Source organism: Carlito syrichta, unplaced genomic scaffold (genome assembly GCF_000164805.1).
Source record: "Carlito syrichta isolate Samal-C Ts95f unplaced genomic scaffold, Tarsius_syrichta-2.0.1 Scaffold148200, whole genome shotgun sequence".
NCBI lineage: Eukaryota > Metazoa > Chordata > Mammalia > Primates > Tarsiidae > Carlito > Carlito syrichta.
In genome coordinates, this window is record NW_007092296.1 from 170,280 (window position 1) to 187,684 (window position 17,405).

General features: G+C 44.9%; 1 protein-coding gene across 1 annotated transcript in view; it reads left to right on the forward strand.

Moving 5' to 3' along the window:
- Positions 1-1,086: 1,086 nt before the first annotated feature.
- The window catches only part of EIF3B (eukaryotic translation initiation factor 3 subunit B), a 28,770-nt gene continuing 12,451 nt past the window's right edge, over positions 1,087-17,405 (forward strand). Inside the window, exons 1-9 of the mRNA XM_008050509.1 lie at positions 1,087-1,097; positions 6,703-6,921; positions 9,418-9,537; positions 9,837-9,894; positions 10,056-10,184; positions 10,442-10,599; positions 14,211-14,342; positions 14,432-14,498; positions 14,921-14,967. Of these exons, the coding sequence (XP_008048700.1) occupies positions 1,087-1,097; positions 6,703-6,921; positions 9,418-9,537; positions 9,837-9,894; positions 10,056-10,184; positions 10,442-10,599; positions 14,211-14,342; positions 14,432-14,498; positions 14,921-14,967 (941 nt within the window). The remainder of the gene's footprint in view (positions 1,098-6,702; positions 6,922-9,417; positions 9,538-9,836; positions 9,895-10,055; positions 10,185-10,441; positions 10,600-14,210; positions 14,343-14,431; positions 14,499-14,920; positions 14,968-17,405) is intronic.

Consider the following 17,405-nt stretch of genomic DNA (forward strand, 5'->3'; position numbering starts at 1 on the left):
CCTCGGGTGCCATCGGAGGAGCCGGCGGTGGAGCCCGGTGGCTCAGTCCGCTTCCCCCGCAGCGGTGTCGTCCCAGTGGGACAGCGCCGGGCGGACCCTGCCAGAGGCCGCTTTCTTTTTTCTTTTCCTTTCCCAGGCTTATAGGGCAGGGCCTTCTGTTGGCAGGTTATCTTTTCAGGCTTTAGCTCTGTTCGTTTCTGCCGTGATTGGGCTTCTAGGCAGTATTTGGGCTTCCTGCCTGGGAGCTTGTCTCCTAAAGTGACTTCTTACGGTCGTTGGCTTTGTTTTGTTTTTAAATATTTTGGCTTTTCAAGCTGGGAGCACGTCGACCCCTTCTTCAGCCTGTTGACTGAGTTAACACTAAAGTGAGAAAAATAAAAACACCCCTACTGAAGTGGACAGTGAGACACACAGAAAACCTAAGGAACCAACATTAGAGTTGCCAGTTTTTGTTCTTTTTTTGAGTCGGAGTCCCACTCTGTCGCCCAGACTGGAGGGCAGTGGCCGCTCCCGGCCACCACATCCTCGACCTGCTGGGCTCCGGCGATCCTTCCGCCTCAGCCTTCCGAGTAGCTGGAACTACGGGCGAGCACTACCACACCTGGCTAATTTTTTGATTTATTGTAGAGATGAGGTCTGGCCAAGTTGCCTAGGCGGGTCTTGAACCCGCAGGCTCAGGCAGTCCACTCACCCCAGCCTCCCAAAGGCGCGGGATTACAGCCTGAGCCACCCAGCCTGGCTGAGTTGCCAGCTTTTAATTTAGTTGTTTTTTTCTGAACCACAGTCTCACTCTCACCTAGATTGGAGTGCAGTGGCATGCTCACAGCCACTGCAGCCTCGACCTGTTAGTCTCAGGGGATCCTTCTGCCTGAGCCTCCCAAGTAGCTGGAACTACTTGGGCATGCCACCACGCCCGGCTAATTTTTTGATTTATTGTAGAGAGGAGGTCTCGCCAAGTTGCCCAGATTGCTCCCGAACCCCTGGACTCAGGCAATCCTCTCACCTCTGCCTCCCAAAGTGCTGGGATTACAGGCGTGAACCACCTACTCCTGGTCAGTTTAAATATTTTTAACAGACTCAGTGACTATGACCATAAGGTGAAAGACATTTTAGTATGAAAATTAGGAAAGACACCACAAATTAGTGATTACTCTGGGAATGTCCTGTATAAGCCCCTCACCTCTGAGGAAATGTGTCCCTTATGGTGGCATAGGTTCCTGAGAATTCGAGTGGGTCAGTGTTGCTGGGATTCCCACCAGGCTCTCCTGCCCAGACCAGTGTCCTTTTTAACATACCAATTTTTCTTTTATTTTAAAATAAAAATTTTGATTTAATGCTCATTTTGAGCCTTTAGACATTCTGCAATTGAGATTTTTAATTTTTTTGAATCGGGGTCTCAGTCTTGCCCAGGCTGGAGTGCAGTGGCAGAATCAGGGCTCACTGCAGTCTCCACCTCCTGGGCTCTGGCCATCCTGCCTCAGCCTCCTGAGTAGCTGGGACTACAGGTGCGTGCCAGTATGCCCAGCTAATTTTTAAATTTTTTGTGGGTACGAGTTCTCACTGCGTTGCCTAGGCTGATTTCGAACTCCTGGACTCAAGCAGCCCTCCTGCCTTGGCCTTCCAACGTGCTGAGATTATAGGCATGAACCACTGTACCCAGTCTACAATTGAGTTCTTTTGGAAAAAACAAAACACACTATTGTACTCAGGAGACTGAGGTGGAAGGAATTGAGCCCAGGAGTTGGAGGCTGTGTTGAGCCATGATTGTGCCACTGCCCTCCAGCCTGGGCAACAGAGTAAGACCCTGACTCAAAAAATTAAAATAAATTAAAATAGAGTCCGTCTGACTTCACAGATTTGTAACATGTGAATTATTTCTGTTATTGGGGACATTCAGAGGATGCTAATGTGAGCCCAAGGCTGACCAGGCTAGACCACTGCTGTGGGTCCTCGGGTAGTCCCTGTGGTCCTGAGGTGTGCAGTGTTAGCCAGAGTGACAGATGAAGCGCCTGGTCCTGAGGAGCTAAAACTCAGCTATCTGTTTCCCGACAGCTCAGGCAGGTGTGTTGTTTTCTGAGAAGAGCTGCCCTGCAGGGTCAGAGCGATCTGGAAGGAGTGTGTGAAACTATGCGTTTCATCCCTAAACGGACTGAGTCTTAGGAGGAGCAGCCAGACTGTGGACCCACAGACTGGGGGAGTCCCTGTCTTCCTCCTCATTCTTTGACACAGATTAGCATCTTAACCTGTGATCATCCTTTCAGTTTAGTGTTTCAGTTGCCTTTGTTGTTTGGTGAAACAAATATGTGGTCAAGATTTTAACTCCAAATGTCGTCGCTTTTGGCTCACTAGAGATTCTTTTTATATTTGTTGTTTATTTAGTTTTGAAGTTGCTTTCATCTATTTTCGCTGGAGACAGACTGGGAGTCGGAGCTGAGAGTAACTGATGCCTGGGCTAGTGGTGATTAGGATGTGTCTCTTCAGTGTGTGGCTCCCTCCTCCTAGGCGTGGGCAGGTTCTTACAACATGAACACTTTGAGCTTGTGGGAAGGAGTCCGCAGCTTGTGCAGATGCTGGGCTTTTTGTAAGCCTTGTAAACGCAGATCAGACTCATAGGCCACTTAATTGCATGGCGTGTGCGCTTCAGAGTAACCCAGCTGTCTGAGGAGTTCCCATAGGGTGGACGTCTGACATTGTTATGGCTTGTGGCTGCCGCTTTCCCCCTTTTTCCTTGTTATTTGGTCTCAACTTTAGTGTCTTTGAAATTCAGGTGGCACCGGGCTCTGTGGTTCAGCCTGTAATCTCACACCTTGGGAGGCTGAGGTGAGTGAATTGTCTGAGCCCGCGGGTTCGAGACCCGCCTGGGCAACTTGGCGAGACCTCATCTCTACAATAAATCAAAAATTAGCCGGGTGTGGTAGCGTGCGCCTGTAGTTAGCAGGTCGAGGCTGTGGTGGCCGGGAGCGGCCACTGCACTCCAATCTGGGCGACAGAGTGAGACTCCAACTCAAAAAAAAAAAAAGATAGTCAGGTGGCAATTATTTTTCAAGATAACATTTTCAGTTTTCCTGAAAGTGTTGAAATTAATAAATCGTTTATTAGGGGCTTGCCTCTGGAAATTAGTTTCTTCTCCTTTTGAAAGTCCTTTTAAACTTTTTATTATGGAAAATTTCAAGCACGTGCAAAAGTAAAGAGAATTCACCTTAACTTGCTTTGGGTTTTTTCAGAGACAGGCTCTCACTGTGTCTGAAAAAGCTGAACGATTCTCCCAAATAGCTGGGACTACAGGCATACGCCACGGCATGGGGCTCTCGGCTTCACTTTTGAGGCTGTGATGCAGCAAAGAATCTGACATCTGTTTTGTTTAGCTTGTTGAAATCCTTGAGTGCTGTGTAATAAAAAACTAGAGTGATAGCCGGGCACGGTGGCTCACTCCTGTAATCACAGTCCTTTGGGAGGCAGAGGTGAGAGAATTGCCCGAGCCCAGGAGACCAAGACTGGTGGCTGTGAATATGCCACTGCACTCCAGCCTGGGCAACAGAGTGAGACTCCAACTCCAAAACAAAAACCTAGAGTGATAACTAGGTTCCAGAACAATGAATATTCGTGTTACAAACCATTTTTCATAACCTCATTTTGGCTATATTTACTGATGCAGTTTTCTCTAAGGAGTATGCCTTGGTGGCAGCTCTGAAAAATGTCTTTCTGTTCCAGCTCCTAACCCAGCACCTCATAATTTTACAGTTTTCTAGGCAAGCTAGCTAATTGGGTTTAGGATTTGTACAGAATTGATATTGAAAAGTTAGGATTTGCTGTACGTCATTTGTTGCTCATTTTTGCCTCCGGTAAGCCCATCTGCAAGTGGTGGTCAGGTGTTTTTATAGGGGCTGGAGCTTTCTGGCCAAAGGTGCTCAAGGCCTTGAGACAAGCCTTGCATAAAGTTGCAGTGGCACCTCCAGGTAGCCTTGAGTCGCCCGACTCGCCTGCGCGCTCCTGTCTGCTGTCCCAGTCCGTTTGTGCTTGTTCCTCTCCTGGTTCTTTTTTCTAGTTCTTTTTGCATGGGTCTTCCCTTCTCTTTCTCTTATTCCACCCGACCGTTAGTGGAAATGAAGCAATTTTAGGAAGTTTGAGTAGTTAAGCTTTGGGTTTTGAAAGCAGGTGGCATGAACATTGAGAACATTTTGTTTGAGGTGCAGTTATGGAATAATGGTACCACACTGCTTACTATTCCCAGCACTGACCTAAGTGCTAACAGACTTCACCTTCTTAAATGTGATGCCTTCCAACAGCTCCACGAGGCATTTCATTAAGTCCAAGACACCATCAGTTGAAGGATATGTCATTCTCTTACCACTAAGAAAATAAAAATACTGCTAACTAAACAACTAAACTCTTGACAGGAGCAGTGGCACTCTCCTGTAGTCCCAGCATGCTGGGAGGCCAGGGCAGAGGATTGCTTAAGCCCAAGCTTGAGGCCAGCCTGGGCAGCATTGCAGGACTCTGTCTCTCTTTAAAAAGTAAATAAATAACTCTCAGGAATCGCTGTATTCTCCGGTCTCCCAGTTTAAGTGCCCATCTCTGCCCTGCTGTTGTTTTCCAACAAAGCTGTCGTGATATAATAAATATGTATTTGGGCTCTGCCCCTGGTTCCTGGCACACAGCTTCTAAAAACCTTGAAATCTCCAAAGTGCTAAGTGTGTTTTTATAGGCTAATAAGGTGACTGACTGAGGGCTCCTTACAACCAACCTCTTAAGAAGGGAGAGAGACTGAAAGTTGAGTTGATCGCCAATCATGCCTAAAAATCCAGAGGTGGGCAGGGCTCAGTGGCTCAGTCTGTAATCCCAGCACTTTGGGAAGCTAAGGCGAGTAGATTGCCTGAGCCCATGGGTTTAAGACCAACCCAGGCAACTTGATGAGACCTCCTCTCTACAATAAATAAAGTAGCTGGGCGTGGTAGCACGTGCCTGTAGTTCCGGCTACTTGGAAGGCTGAAGCAGAAGGATCTCTGGAGCCCAGCGATTCGATGCTGGGGTGGCTGTGAGTGTGTCACTGCACTGCAGCCTGGGCAACAGAGTGAGACTCCAACTCAAAACAAAAAACCAGAGGGGTGGGATTCAGAGAGCTTCTAAGTCCCAAAGGCATAGCAGCTCCTGAAGGGTGGCAAGCCTGGAGAACTCATGGAAGCTCCGCCCTTTCCCATGTGCCTCGCCTTGAGTGCCTTTTCCATGTGACTCATCTGTGCTCTTGGTAATATTCTCTGTGATAAACTGGTAAATGTGTTTCCCTGAGTTCTGTGAGCTGCTCCGGCAAATTAACAGAACCCAGAAGGGGATAGTGGGAGCCTGGGTTATAGCCTGTACATTAGAAGAATTGATGACAACCTACTGCTTATGAAAGGCCTTTGAAGTACAGGCCAGTCTTGTGGGACTGAGTCCTCAGCCTGTGCGGTCTGTTGCTAACTCCAGGAAGATAGTGTCTGAATGCAGTTAAGTTATAGGATACCCAGCTAGTGTCCCCTGGGGACCTGCTTGGTGTATGGGTGACCTTCCCCCCCCAAACATCTGGGGTCAGAAGTGTTGTGTTGAGTGGTGTATGAGAGTAGGAATAGTGCTTGGGTTTTTCTGGCCTCCTACAGTAGTTTGTTTTATCCTTAGAGCCTTTTTATGTTGGTAATATCGGATAAGAGCTTGTTTTGTTTTGAAATTTCTGGGCAAGAAAGTGTAGGTGGTGTGCTGTTTGCATGGAGAGAAGTCTGGGAAGACTTACTCCTGGTGTGTTCCCCTCGCCCTTGTTGTCTTTTTCCTGTTTTCCTTGTGGAAGGCCATCTAGTTCACTGTCTGAAAGGTATGAAACTATCTGAACAGGAGGGTGGGTGAAGAGTTGTATCTTCATGATACGCTGTTCTTTTTATTATTTTCTATCCCAATTCACTAAATAGGTATGTTCCTCCTTGAATAACTTGTCATTTATATTCACTAAAACAAAAGTGCTGTGAATGACTCGAGCACTTAAATATTTACTTGTTTGCTAAAATCTTCTATAGAAAGTTGGTTTTAGACCTTGGAATGGGATTTTGCCTAGATGTTACTAGAAACCTTTTGAAATCTAGGGATTGCTCAAAGATCTAGTATTGGATATTCTTCAGATTTTCTTTGTTTGCATTACTAAGGCTTTTTTAAAAAAATTTTTTGAGTTGGAGTCTTACTCTGTCACCCAGACCGGAGTGTAGTCGTGTGCTTATGGCCACCGTATCCTCAACCTTCTGGACTCTGGTGATCCTTCCACCTTAGCCTTCCAAGTAGCTGGAACTACAGGCATGCACCACCATGCCCAGCTAGTTTTTTGATTTATTGTAGAGATGAGGTCTCGCCATGTTGCCCAGGCTGGTCTCAAACCCCTTGGGCTAAGACAGTCCTCGCCTCTGCCTCCCAAAGTGGTGGGATATCAGGCTTTTTATTATTCTCTTCAAATCTTCCATTATTGACAAATCAATTGATATATCATGACTGTTTACATTCCAAAGGGAGTGCGAAGGGTTAAAGTCTTTCCAGTTCTTTCATGTTTAAATTTTAACACAGTCAAGGATGGTGTTTTTTGTTCACAGTAAAAGCATTTTGATTACTCAATTTTTGCTTCTTGGAGATTTGTCAGTCTGCTAAGCTAACTAATGTATTGTGTTTCTCTTGATTTAATAAATTAAAAAGTAATTTGACAAATCTCTCTCGTACAGAACTGCTGGGAGATATACTCAAAGATCGGCCCCAGGAAGCAGATGGAATTGATTCGGTCATTGTAGTGGACAATGTTCCTCAGGTAGGACCTGACCGACTTGAGAAACTCAAGAATGTCATCCACAAGATCTTTTCCAAGTTTGGGAAAATTACAAATGATTTTTATCCTGAAGAGGATGGGAAGACAAAAGGGTGAGTATGTTCTCAGTTGTTGAAGCCTTGTTTGTATCTGGTCCAAGTGTTACAGTGTCTGCCTCTCCCTGGCAGTAGACGCTTTGTTTCTTTTTATTTTTTTGAGTTGGAGTCTCACTCTGTCGCCCAGACTGGAGTGCAGTGGCCGCTCCCAGCCACCGCAGCCTTGACCTGCTGGGCTCCGGCGGCGATCCTTCCCGCCTCAGCCTTTCAAGTAGCTGGAACTACAGGTGCATGCTACCACGCCCGGCTAATTTTTGATTTATTGTAGAGATGAGGTCTCGCCAAGTTGCCCAGGTGGGTCTCGAACCTGTGGGCTCAGGCAATTCACTTACCTCAGCCTCCCAAAGGCGCGGGATTACAGGCTGAGCCACCGAGCCCGGCGGTAGACACTTTCTTTAAGTCTGGTTGCCTGCAACTGGAAGCCCTCAAGAGCTGTGATTTGGTCCTAGGTTATCAGACAGAGGAAGAAGGAAATCATTGCGTGGTTCTTGTTTTGTGGTTATTCTGAGTTGACTGCTAAATCGGCTTGCTGTTTAACTCTGCCATCAGAACAGAACGGATATAAGATACATCCTGGGTAAAGGCATTGATGGATCTGTAAGCTGGTAGAATTTTAGGAAAATGTTGCATATGGAATTTTGTTGATTCTGATATGTGCTTTATTTCACATTTTAATATCTGAAACGGGGATGCTTCTTACAGTCCCGGTGAAATGTTTAAAAACCCTGTCACTACTTTTCACTTTTTATTCTTTTTTTTTCAGATTAGAGAATATAGTTTATTAGAAAGTAAATGAGAGAGAGAGAGAGGTGATTTACCTCCCCAAGGTTGGGGAGGGGGTTGAAGCTTAAGAAAACATGACCTGAGCCGGACTCAGTGGCTCAACGTGTAATCCCAGCACTTTGGGAGGCTGAGGTGAGTGAATTACTGAAGCCTGTGGGTTCGAGACCAATCCAGGTAACTTGGCAAGACCTTGTCTCTACAATAAATAAAAAAAATTAGCCAGGTCCAGTAGCACACACCTGTAGTTCTGGCTACTTGGAAGGCTGAGGCAGAGGGATCACTGGAGCCCAGCAGGTTGATGCTGGGGTGGCTGTGAGCGTGCCACTGCACTCCAGCCTGTGCTACAGAGTGAGACTGCAACTCAAAAAAAACAAAAAACACATGGCCTGGCCATAGTTCAAAGAGCACATGGCCACACCATAGCTTAGCAAGATAGTGGCCTCACTTTTTATTCTTAGCGTCACCTGAAATAATGATGAGTCTTTTGAAAATAATGCTAGCCTAGAGTATGTTTGCTTTTTTTGTTCCATGTTAGCACATGTGATTCTGATTCCTTCATTTTAAATGCTGTGGTATCCTGTTCTCATATGACAATTTGTCTGTTTTCCTTTTGACTGACATTTAGTATTTTGCAATTATGAATAGTGTTGTACCCACCACCTATACAAGTATGAGAGTTTTTGTGTTAAAGTACTTAGGAGTAACATTGTAGAGTTGTTCCACATTCTTGTTAAACTTTCTTCATTGTGATTTCTTTTTGTTCTGAGTTGGAGTCTCACTCTGTTGCCCAGGCTGGAGAGCACTGGCATGCTCACAGCTACCATAGCCTTGACCTGCTGTGCTCAGGGGATCCTTTCACCTCAACCCTCCAAGTAGTTGGAACTACAGGCATGCATCACCATGCCTGGCTAATTTTTTTGGTTTATTGTAGAGATGAGGTCTCGCCAAGTTGCCCAGACTCGTCTCAAACCTGTGGGCTCAGGCAGTCCTCTCACCTCGGCCTCCCAAAGTGCTGGGATTATAGGCTTGAGCCACTGCACCCAGCCTCGCCTAGCTTTAAAATATACAATTTGGTAGGTTTTGATGTATGTATATGTTGTGAAGCCATCACCACAGTCAAGATAACAAACATTTTGATTTATTTTCCATAATTTATGATTATGAAGCTAGAGACTTTGCTTCTTCTGGTTGAGATTTCTTTCTTGCTTAGGGAGGTACTTGGCTGCTAGTGATTTATCCTCATTTGACTGCCTTGGGCCCATGGCTGTTAAGAGCAATTGCAGATACCCTCTGGTGTGGAGGAGGCATATCTGTGGGCAGCTCCTGGGTGGGTAGGGTAGTGGGACCTGTCTGATTTTTTTTTTTTTTTTTTTTTTTTGAGTCGGAGTCTCACTCTGTTGCCCTTAGTGGAGGGCAGTGGCACACTCACAGCCACCTCAGCCTCAATCCACTGGGCTCAGGCAATCCTTCTGGCTCAGCCTTCCAAGTGGCTGGAACTTCAGGCATGCGCCACCATGCCCAGCTAATTTTTAAATTTTTATCGTCGAGATGAGGCTCACCAAGTTGCCCAGGCTGGTCTCAAACCCGTGGGCTCAGGCAATTCTCTCACCTCAGCCTCCCAAAGTGTTGGGATTATAAGCCTGAGCCACTACCTCCAGCTCTGTCTGATCTTACAGTCTGCACTGTGCACATCACCCTTTCTCATTTCAGGTACATTTTCCTGGAATATGCATCTCCTGCTCACGCTGTGGATGCTGTTAAGAATGCTGACGGCTACAAGCTTGACAAGCAGCACACTTTCCGGGTCAACCTCTTCACAGATTTTGACAAGTGAGTTCAGACTTGGCCATGACAAAGTGGACATTTGCAAATGACTTGCCCACGTGGGGGTGCCAGAGGCCTTTCAGGGTGTTCTCGTCCTTGTTGTCAGGCTGTTGAGGGGCCATTTCACATTCCCTCCGCTCCTGGCCAGCAATACCCCTCACTAGTTGTGATGCCAGTCAGAACTTGTGCTTTCCCTACCGTTGGGTTGGACTGGAGAAGCAGTCCTGTGGCTGGGCCACTGACAGAGGTACCCCTTGTTCCAGTCATTAGGGTGTGTAACTTGACAGTTTCTTTTTGTCTTTTAGGTATATGACGATCAGTGATGAATGGGATATTCCAGAAAAACAACCTTTCAAAGACCTGGTAGGTTGTATAAAATTTGCATCTAAGTAGTTGAAAGGAATGCTGAGCGTCTTGACTTGAGGTTATGGCTTCCTTGAAATCTTTTAGAACATTAGTTGTAATCGAGACTTGTTTGATTAAAATTAATGACATGTTACTATATTCCCCGCTTTTTTTTTTAGGGGAATTTACGATACTGGCTTGAAGAGGCAGAATGCAGAGATCAATACAGTGTGATTTTTGAGAGTGGAGACCGCACCTCCATATTCTGGAATGATGTGAAAGATCCTGTCTCCATTGAGGAGAGAGCGGTGAGTATTTGCTGTCATGGGGGCCTTGCCCCTCCTGTAGTTCCTTTCGTTGGAAACTGATGAAAGAGCAGGCCTCATTTCATTTTCTTTGAGATTGCTTTCTTTTATTCCTCCTCTGGCTTTGAAATAAGTCATGAGAAGCGAACAGGCTTATTGTGTACATTGGGTAAGAGTTTGAGGAACAGATGCGTTTTATGAGAGTCTTTGTGTTTGGCTTTTTGTTGTTGCGTGAACAAAGGCACTACCTTTTTCTGCAGAGGTGGACAGAGACGTATGTGCGTTGGTCTCCTAAGGGCACCTATCTGGCTACCTTCCATCAAAGAGGCATTGCTCTTTGGGGGGGAGAGAAATTCAAGCAAATTCAGAGATTCAGCCACCAAGGGGTTCAGCTCATTGACTTCTCACCTTGTGAAAGGTAAGCAATTAGAAAGATGCAAAAGGAATCTTTTATTTTTTTCACCTTGTGCCAACCTTCTACGGATAATATTTTAGAGCTTTCTATTTTGTAGTAATTTCAAACTTAGGAGAAAAATTGTAGAAGTGCAAAGAACTTGAATATACTTTGACTGAAATTCTCCAGTTAACATCTGTTGCATTTGCTTTATGATTTCCTGTTCCAAAATACAAGGACATAAATGTTTCTCCTGAGCCATTTGGGAGTAAGTTGAAGTATCGTTGTCCCTTTACTCCTAAGTATGTCGTTCTAGGAGTAGAGTTTTCTTAGCATAGCCACAGTACAGTTACTTAATTTAGGACATCTAGTATTGGTTTAATACTTTTATTTAAGGCATTATATTCTAATTTTGTTACTTGCTCTAATAATGTCCTAAATAATATTTATTTTCCTTCAGTTCAGGATCTAGCCCAAGGCCTAGTGTTTTCCAGACATTTTTCTTATGAAGGCTTTTTTCTCACGTCTGAGATGGTCCGTAGAGCAGAGGTTTGTGTGAGAAGGCGGGTGTGGGCAGAGTGAGGAGGAGCCTTGCCTTGGGCACGCTGCATCCCTTCGTGTGTGCCTTGTGCCCTTTCTCCCCATTCTCTAAGCTCCTTTTTACATACCGTTGCTGATACTGTGAGTCCTCTAAGCTTTTTCAGGGTATTATTTCTTGCCACCAGGCGTCGATATAGCCTGTTAAATACATTCAGTATTGCATAGCCGATGGTGTTAGTTGGGTACCCAGTCTAACTTTGTTGGACTTAAAACAAATTAGACTTACAAACCTTGGAACAGAACTCATTCATATGTTGGGGACTTCCTTTAAGTTGCAAGCTTTCAAAGATGCGAACGTGCGTTTACATTATTTGAGGAGGCACTGTTAGTCTTTGAGGCACAGAACCCAAATGTAGAATATGGTACATGAAGGTTGCAGCAGCCATTCAGAACGCAATCCAGTGCTATCGTGTCATCTGTGATGAGAAAAAAAGAGCTACTACCCAGATGTCACTGAATAGTTTTTTCAGAAGAGAGATAGAATTAAATCCAGCAAGGAACCAGAACCTCTGCCTTCAATATCAGGTATAAGTGAAATTACAGCTTGCACTCTGCCTCCTGTTGCTGGTGTTTCTTGAGCTCTGCCCTGCCATCTCCCACCTCCTCCCCCTCCTTCAGTCAGTAACTCTTCTTTCCTGTTCACTGGATGCCAATTCCTGTATGCCAGCTGCTGTGTTGGACTGTACTATTGTACTTTTCAAGGTACTGTACTATAAGGTTTTAAAAGTTTTATTTTTTGTGTCTGTTTTTTATGTATTATTTGTGTGAAAAGTATTATGAACCTATTATAGTACAGTACTATATAGGAGATTGTGTTAGTTGGGTACCTGGGCTAACTTTATTGGACTTACAAATTGGACTTACGAATGCACTCTTGGAATGGAACTCTTGTCTGTAGAAATTTTCTGTACTTCCTTAGTAACATTTAACATACTGGTATGTATTTGGGTTTCACGGCTGGCTTGTTGGAACCTGAGCCCAATCAGGTTGTGCACATTGCACTTAGTAGGTGTGTCTTTTAAGCCTTTTTTGTCTTGTTTTATTTATTTTTAATTTTTTTTTTGCATCAGAGACTCAGTCTGTCACCCAGGCTGGAGTGCAGTGGCACACTCACAGCCACCTCAGTCTCAGCCTGCTGGACTCAGGCACTCCTTCTGCCTTAGCCTTCCAAGTAGCTGGAACTATAAGCCTGCATCACTATGCCTGGTTAAGTTTTCTTGATTTATTGTAGAGACAGGGTCGCGCCAAGTTGCCGAGACTGGTCTCGAACCCCTGAGCTCAGACAGTCCTCTAGCCCCCCCCCCAAAGTGCTGGGATTACAGGCATGAGCCACTGTACCCGGCCATATTGACTTGTTGAGAAGACAGAACCAGATGTCTGATTACCTGAGGCATCATTTAACTTGTTTCTTTAAATTATTGTATTTCCTGTAAATCATAAGTTCCAGCTGATGGATATTTCTTAATACATTCTCAGCAAAATTTTCACTTTTCTAATACTGATTGCAGGTGAAAATAAAAAAATCTGAAGCTGATTGCTACAAACATCTATCATTAAGCACAGGTGAAAGATTTTTTCTGAATTGTCACCTTTTTCACAATACAGCTGAAAGTTGCAGACATAGCCAATATTTGCTTCGGAAATCACTCTGACTAGCATTCTATTCTTTGTGTTTTTATTCGGATTATAAACCGGATATATAATATTCAGAAACAGAATGTGCAAAGACGTAAATTGACGTCAGCGGCAACCAGCAGCAGAATTTGGAATGACGTAAATTCATGTCAGCTATTGCCAATGAGTTAATTTTGATGAGTAGCTTTTATGTGCTATGTTCTTAAAGTACTCATTAATTCCCAAACATTTTGCATATGATGTTCCTCGTTTCAGCAGCAATATATTAAACTTGGATTCACAGAGACTCTTAGGCTGATCTTGGTGCTGGGGTAATGTACAGGTGTATGAGGCCTTATGCATTCCTTCATCTCCTGTGAAGCTTCTCCAGGTGTCTGTAGGCAATTGGTTCCACCTGCACAGTATTCCCTAGCCATTGTTTAGGTTGCTATACTTGCCACATTAAGTTATAATGTATCTCTGTCTGCACATCTGTGTTCACTCAAGAACAGAGACTGGACTATGTCTTATTTATTGTTTTATCCCCATGCTTTGCAAAGTGTTTGACTCAGGAAGTACTTGAATGAATAGATAAGTGAACGCTTTGGTTATGTAAGTTGCAATGTGAAAAGTCTGTTTTTCATTTATGAGCTTCAACAGTTTCTGTGGTAATACCTTCCAGGCGGAGGTGAGTGAAGTCATCATTTTTAATCTAGTTAATCAAGATGTCATATCCTTAATAGAAAGAGATACAGTCACTAAAAGCAGTATGAAGAAACTAGCTAGATTAGGGGAATGTTTTCTGCTTCCATTGTTTCTGCTGTTCTCCTGCCATTGTTGTAGGGGGCAGTCTGGTTTAGGGTACTTACTACAACTAAGGGAACAGGTGCTATAACTTTAGACAAGCCAGTAGTGAGGTAAATAATTGCTGGGAGAAGCCCCCAGCCAGGAAGTGTCCCATCAGACCTGTACTTGCTTTTGAACCATACGTGACCATCTGTTCTGTTCACCTTATTAGTCTCCATTAAACATGGGTGAAGATAGAGTGAGAATTTCATCCCACTCTTTTCTTTAGACCACTCTAGCAGGCTTTGTTAGGATCTGTTTGGTCTTTGTGCTGATCTTGGAGAAACTAAGACTCTTGCAGCCCCCCAGTGCCAAGAGTGAAGGAGTACTCAGGCCATAGAAGTGCTTGTTCTGCCCCCACTTCTTAGGGGATCTCCTGGGACTGGGGTCTGTGATGTTGGGGAAGTTGCTGGTTCTGTGAGTCCATCCTGTGCCCATAACCTCCTGATGCTTCCTGCGTGCCAAAGTGCAGCCGCTGCTACTGCATAGTGGGCAGATACTTGCCGCGTACACATGCGGGGTTGTGATCCCCACGTGAGAGGAGGTGCTACAGGGTGTTCCTTCCTTTCTTGCAGATACCTGGTGACATTTAGCCCCCTGATGGACACTCAGGATGACCCTCAGGCCATAATCATCTGGGACATCCTTACGGGGCACAAGAAGAGAGGTTTTCACTGTGAAAGCTCAGCCCACTGGCCTATTTTTAAGTAAGTAGACTCGTACAATGACCTCTTCATAGCCTTTTCTTTTTTAGTTGAAATACCACTGATACTTCTTTTTTTTTTCTTCTTTTTAGGTGGAGCCATGATGGTAAATTCTTTGCCAGAATGACTCTTGATACCCTTAGTATCTATGAAACGCCTGTAAGTGATTTTAATGATCCTTAAGACTTTATTCTGTCATTTGCTTGCAGTCTTCAATAATTTTGCTTGAGGATGTAGTACTTTTCCTTAAGTTGTGATAGAATGAGGACAAGTGTTGACATACACATAATAAGGACCCGTTTCCTGTTTGTGTTAGTTTCTCATTTTGTGACTTTTGCTCTTCAGTCATGCCCCTCTACTTGTGCAGCTCCAGGAGGGGCATGATGGGCTTTGCTGAGATGGGCCTCAGGACTGTGTGTGCCATTGTTGTTGTGGATTGTTTCATTGTCACCCTCTGCACTTAAATGGCTTCTGAGGCAAAAATTACATCAGACGCTTGTTTCTTTTTTTAAGAATTGTGTTATTGAGACAATGGCATGATTTGACTCACCTGTAGCGCTCTTTTTTTTTTTTTGGCACAGTCAATGGGTCTTTTGGACAAGAAGAGTTTGAAGATCTCTGGAATAAAGTGAGTGTTCTTATCAAGTTGGTGTCTTAGTGTATTCAGGCTACGTAACAAAATGCTATCAATTGAGTGACTTACAACAATAGAAACTTATTTCTCCCAGTTCTCGAGACTGGAAGCCTAAGATTAAGGTGCCTGTAAATTTGGTGTCTGGTGAGGGCCCATTTTCTCATAGACAGCTATTGTTTCATTCTAACCTCACCTGGTGGTAGGGGTGAAGGTTCTTCCTGGGGCCTCTCTTTTAAGGCTGTTGATATCATTCATATCCCATTCTCATGACCTCATCAGTTTCTAAAGACCCTACCTAGTACCATCACCTTTGGGGTTAGAATGCCAGTGTGAATTTTTGGGGGGCACAGACTTTGTCCATTGCAATCTGCTTTCTTTACTTGCTCTCCTTCCTTGACTCAGTTCTTAAGCAGTTCAAAAGAACATTGTGAGCTTGTTCTAAATGGGATGGTACAGGAGACTCACACAGCTACTAAGCCAGGCTGCTTCGTGGCCGCCTTCCACCTTCACAGTGCCCGCTTTAAGTGTCTCCCCTTCCTGTGCACGTGGAGAAGTCTTTAAGGCCAGAGTCTTGGGGCTCTCGTGTACCTCTTGGAGTGAGAAACTCTGTGGTGGGGGAGTGTTTCCATCCCCTCTCTTTTTTTTTTTTTTGAGTTGAGGTTTCTCTCATCCAGGCTGGAGTGCAGTGGCATGATCATGAATCACTGCAGCCTTGACCTCCTAGGCTCAGGCTATCCCTCCACCTCAGCCTCCCAAGAAGCTGGGACTACAGGCATGTTCCACCATGCCTGGCTAATTTTTTGATTTTTTTTGTAGAGGCAGGGTCTTGCTATGTTGCCCAGAGACTGGTCTCGAGTGCCTGGGCTCAAGCACTCCTCCTGCCTTGACCTCCCAAAGTGCTGGGATTAAAGGCGTGAGCCACCCTGCCTGCCTATTGGCAATCTTTTAAGGAAACGGAGGAGACTCCACTTAGTTGAATGACTTCCCTGTTAACTCTCCTATCTGAGGTGGGATTTGGGTAGCTTTCGGTGAGTTACAGTTCATTTCACTTTCAAAAGGAGTGGGCCCATTTTTCTCTATCCCAAAACTTTTGGGGCTGGTTTGTTTGAATTGAAGTCTCACCCTGTCACTCAGGCTGGAGTGAATGTATTGGCTTGCTCGTGGCTACCGCATCCTTGACCTGCTGAGTTCAGGTGATCCTTTCGCCTCAGCATTTCAAGTAGCTGGAACTACAGGGGCACGCCACCATGCCCATCTAATTTTTTGATTTATTGTAGAGATAAGCTCTCAGCAAGTTGTCCAGGCTAGTCTGGAACACCTGGGCTCAGGCAATCCAATCCTCTCTGCCTCCCAAAGTGCTGGGATTACAGATGTGAGCCATCACACTCCATGGGGCTGGTTGATACCACAGCAGTGAACTACCAGTGGTTCAAAGACATTCATGTTTCTTAGTCCTTTTATTTTTACATTCTTGGACAAAATTGTGGCTTATAATTAAAAATTAACTAGGATGTTCTCGGTAAATGCAAAATTGAGAATGTGGGACATATAAAGATGTTTTTCACATGTTAACATAAGAATTGTTCATTACAGCAGCTGTCCTAGAGAGCAGTCTATGCAATAGAAGGAATTACCCTAATTTTTCCTCATTTCTCTTGGACATTCTGATTGGTGGTTCTCCCCCTTTTGCACCTTAATTAGTCTTTAGCTGTCATATTGTTGGATCCAGCAGCCTAAAGTTTATTTTACTTGCCTTGTAGCAGCAGTATGTGGTGGCCGAGAGTGCAGGTTGTAGAGCTTGGGCTGGAATTTGTGTTAACTTGTGTAACAGTGGGAAGTATTGTTGATCGCTGTCTGTTCACTTATGGTCAGAATGAGCATAATGTGCCCCGGAATCTGATGAGGACAAGAGAAGATGTGCTCGGAGTGCCTGGAACAGTGCCCCTGCAGAGTGAGCCCTCCGTTAGGCCAGCGGCTGTTACTGGCGTTCAGTGTGCCAGCATTGAGCTTTATAAAACGGATGAGTTTTTTGTTCTTGTCTGCTTTTCAGTTTATTTTCTGGCTTGACGTGGTGGACCATGCCTGTAATCCTAGCACTTTGGGAGGCCCAGGCGAGAGGATTGCTTGAACCCAAGAGGCAACACTGGGCAACAAGTGAGATCTCGTCTCTACAAAAAAAACAAAAAATTAGTTGGGCATGATGGTACCTGCCCGTCTAAGCTACTTGGAAAACTGAGGCAGGAGGGTCGCCTGAGTCCAGGAGGTTGAGACTACAGCGAGCCGTTATTGTGCCACTGCACTTCAGCCTGGGCAACAGAGTGAGACCCTGACTTAAAAAAAAAAAAAATTAGCTGGGCTCGGTGGCTCAGCCTTAATCCTAGCACTTTGGGAGACTGAGGTGAGTGGATTGCCTGAGCCCACGGGTTCGAGAC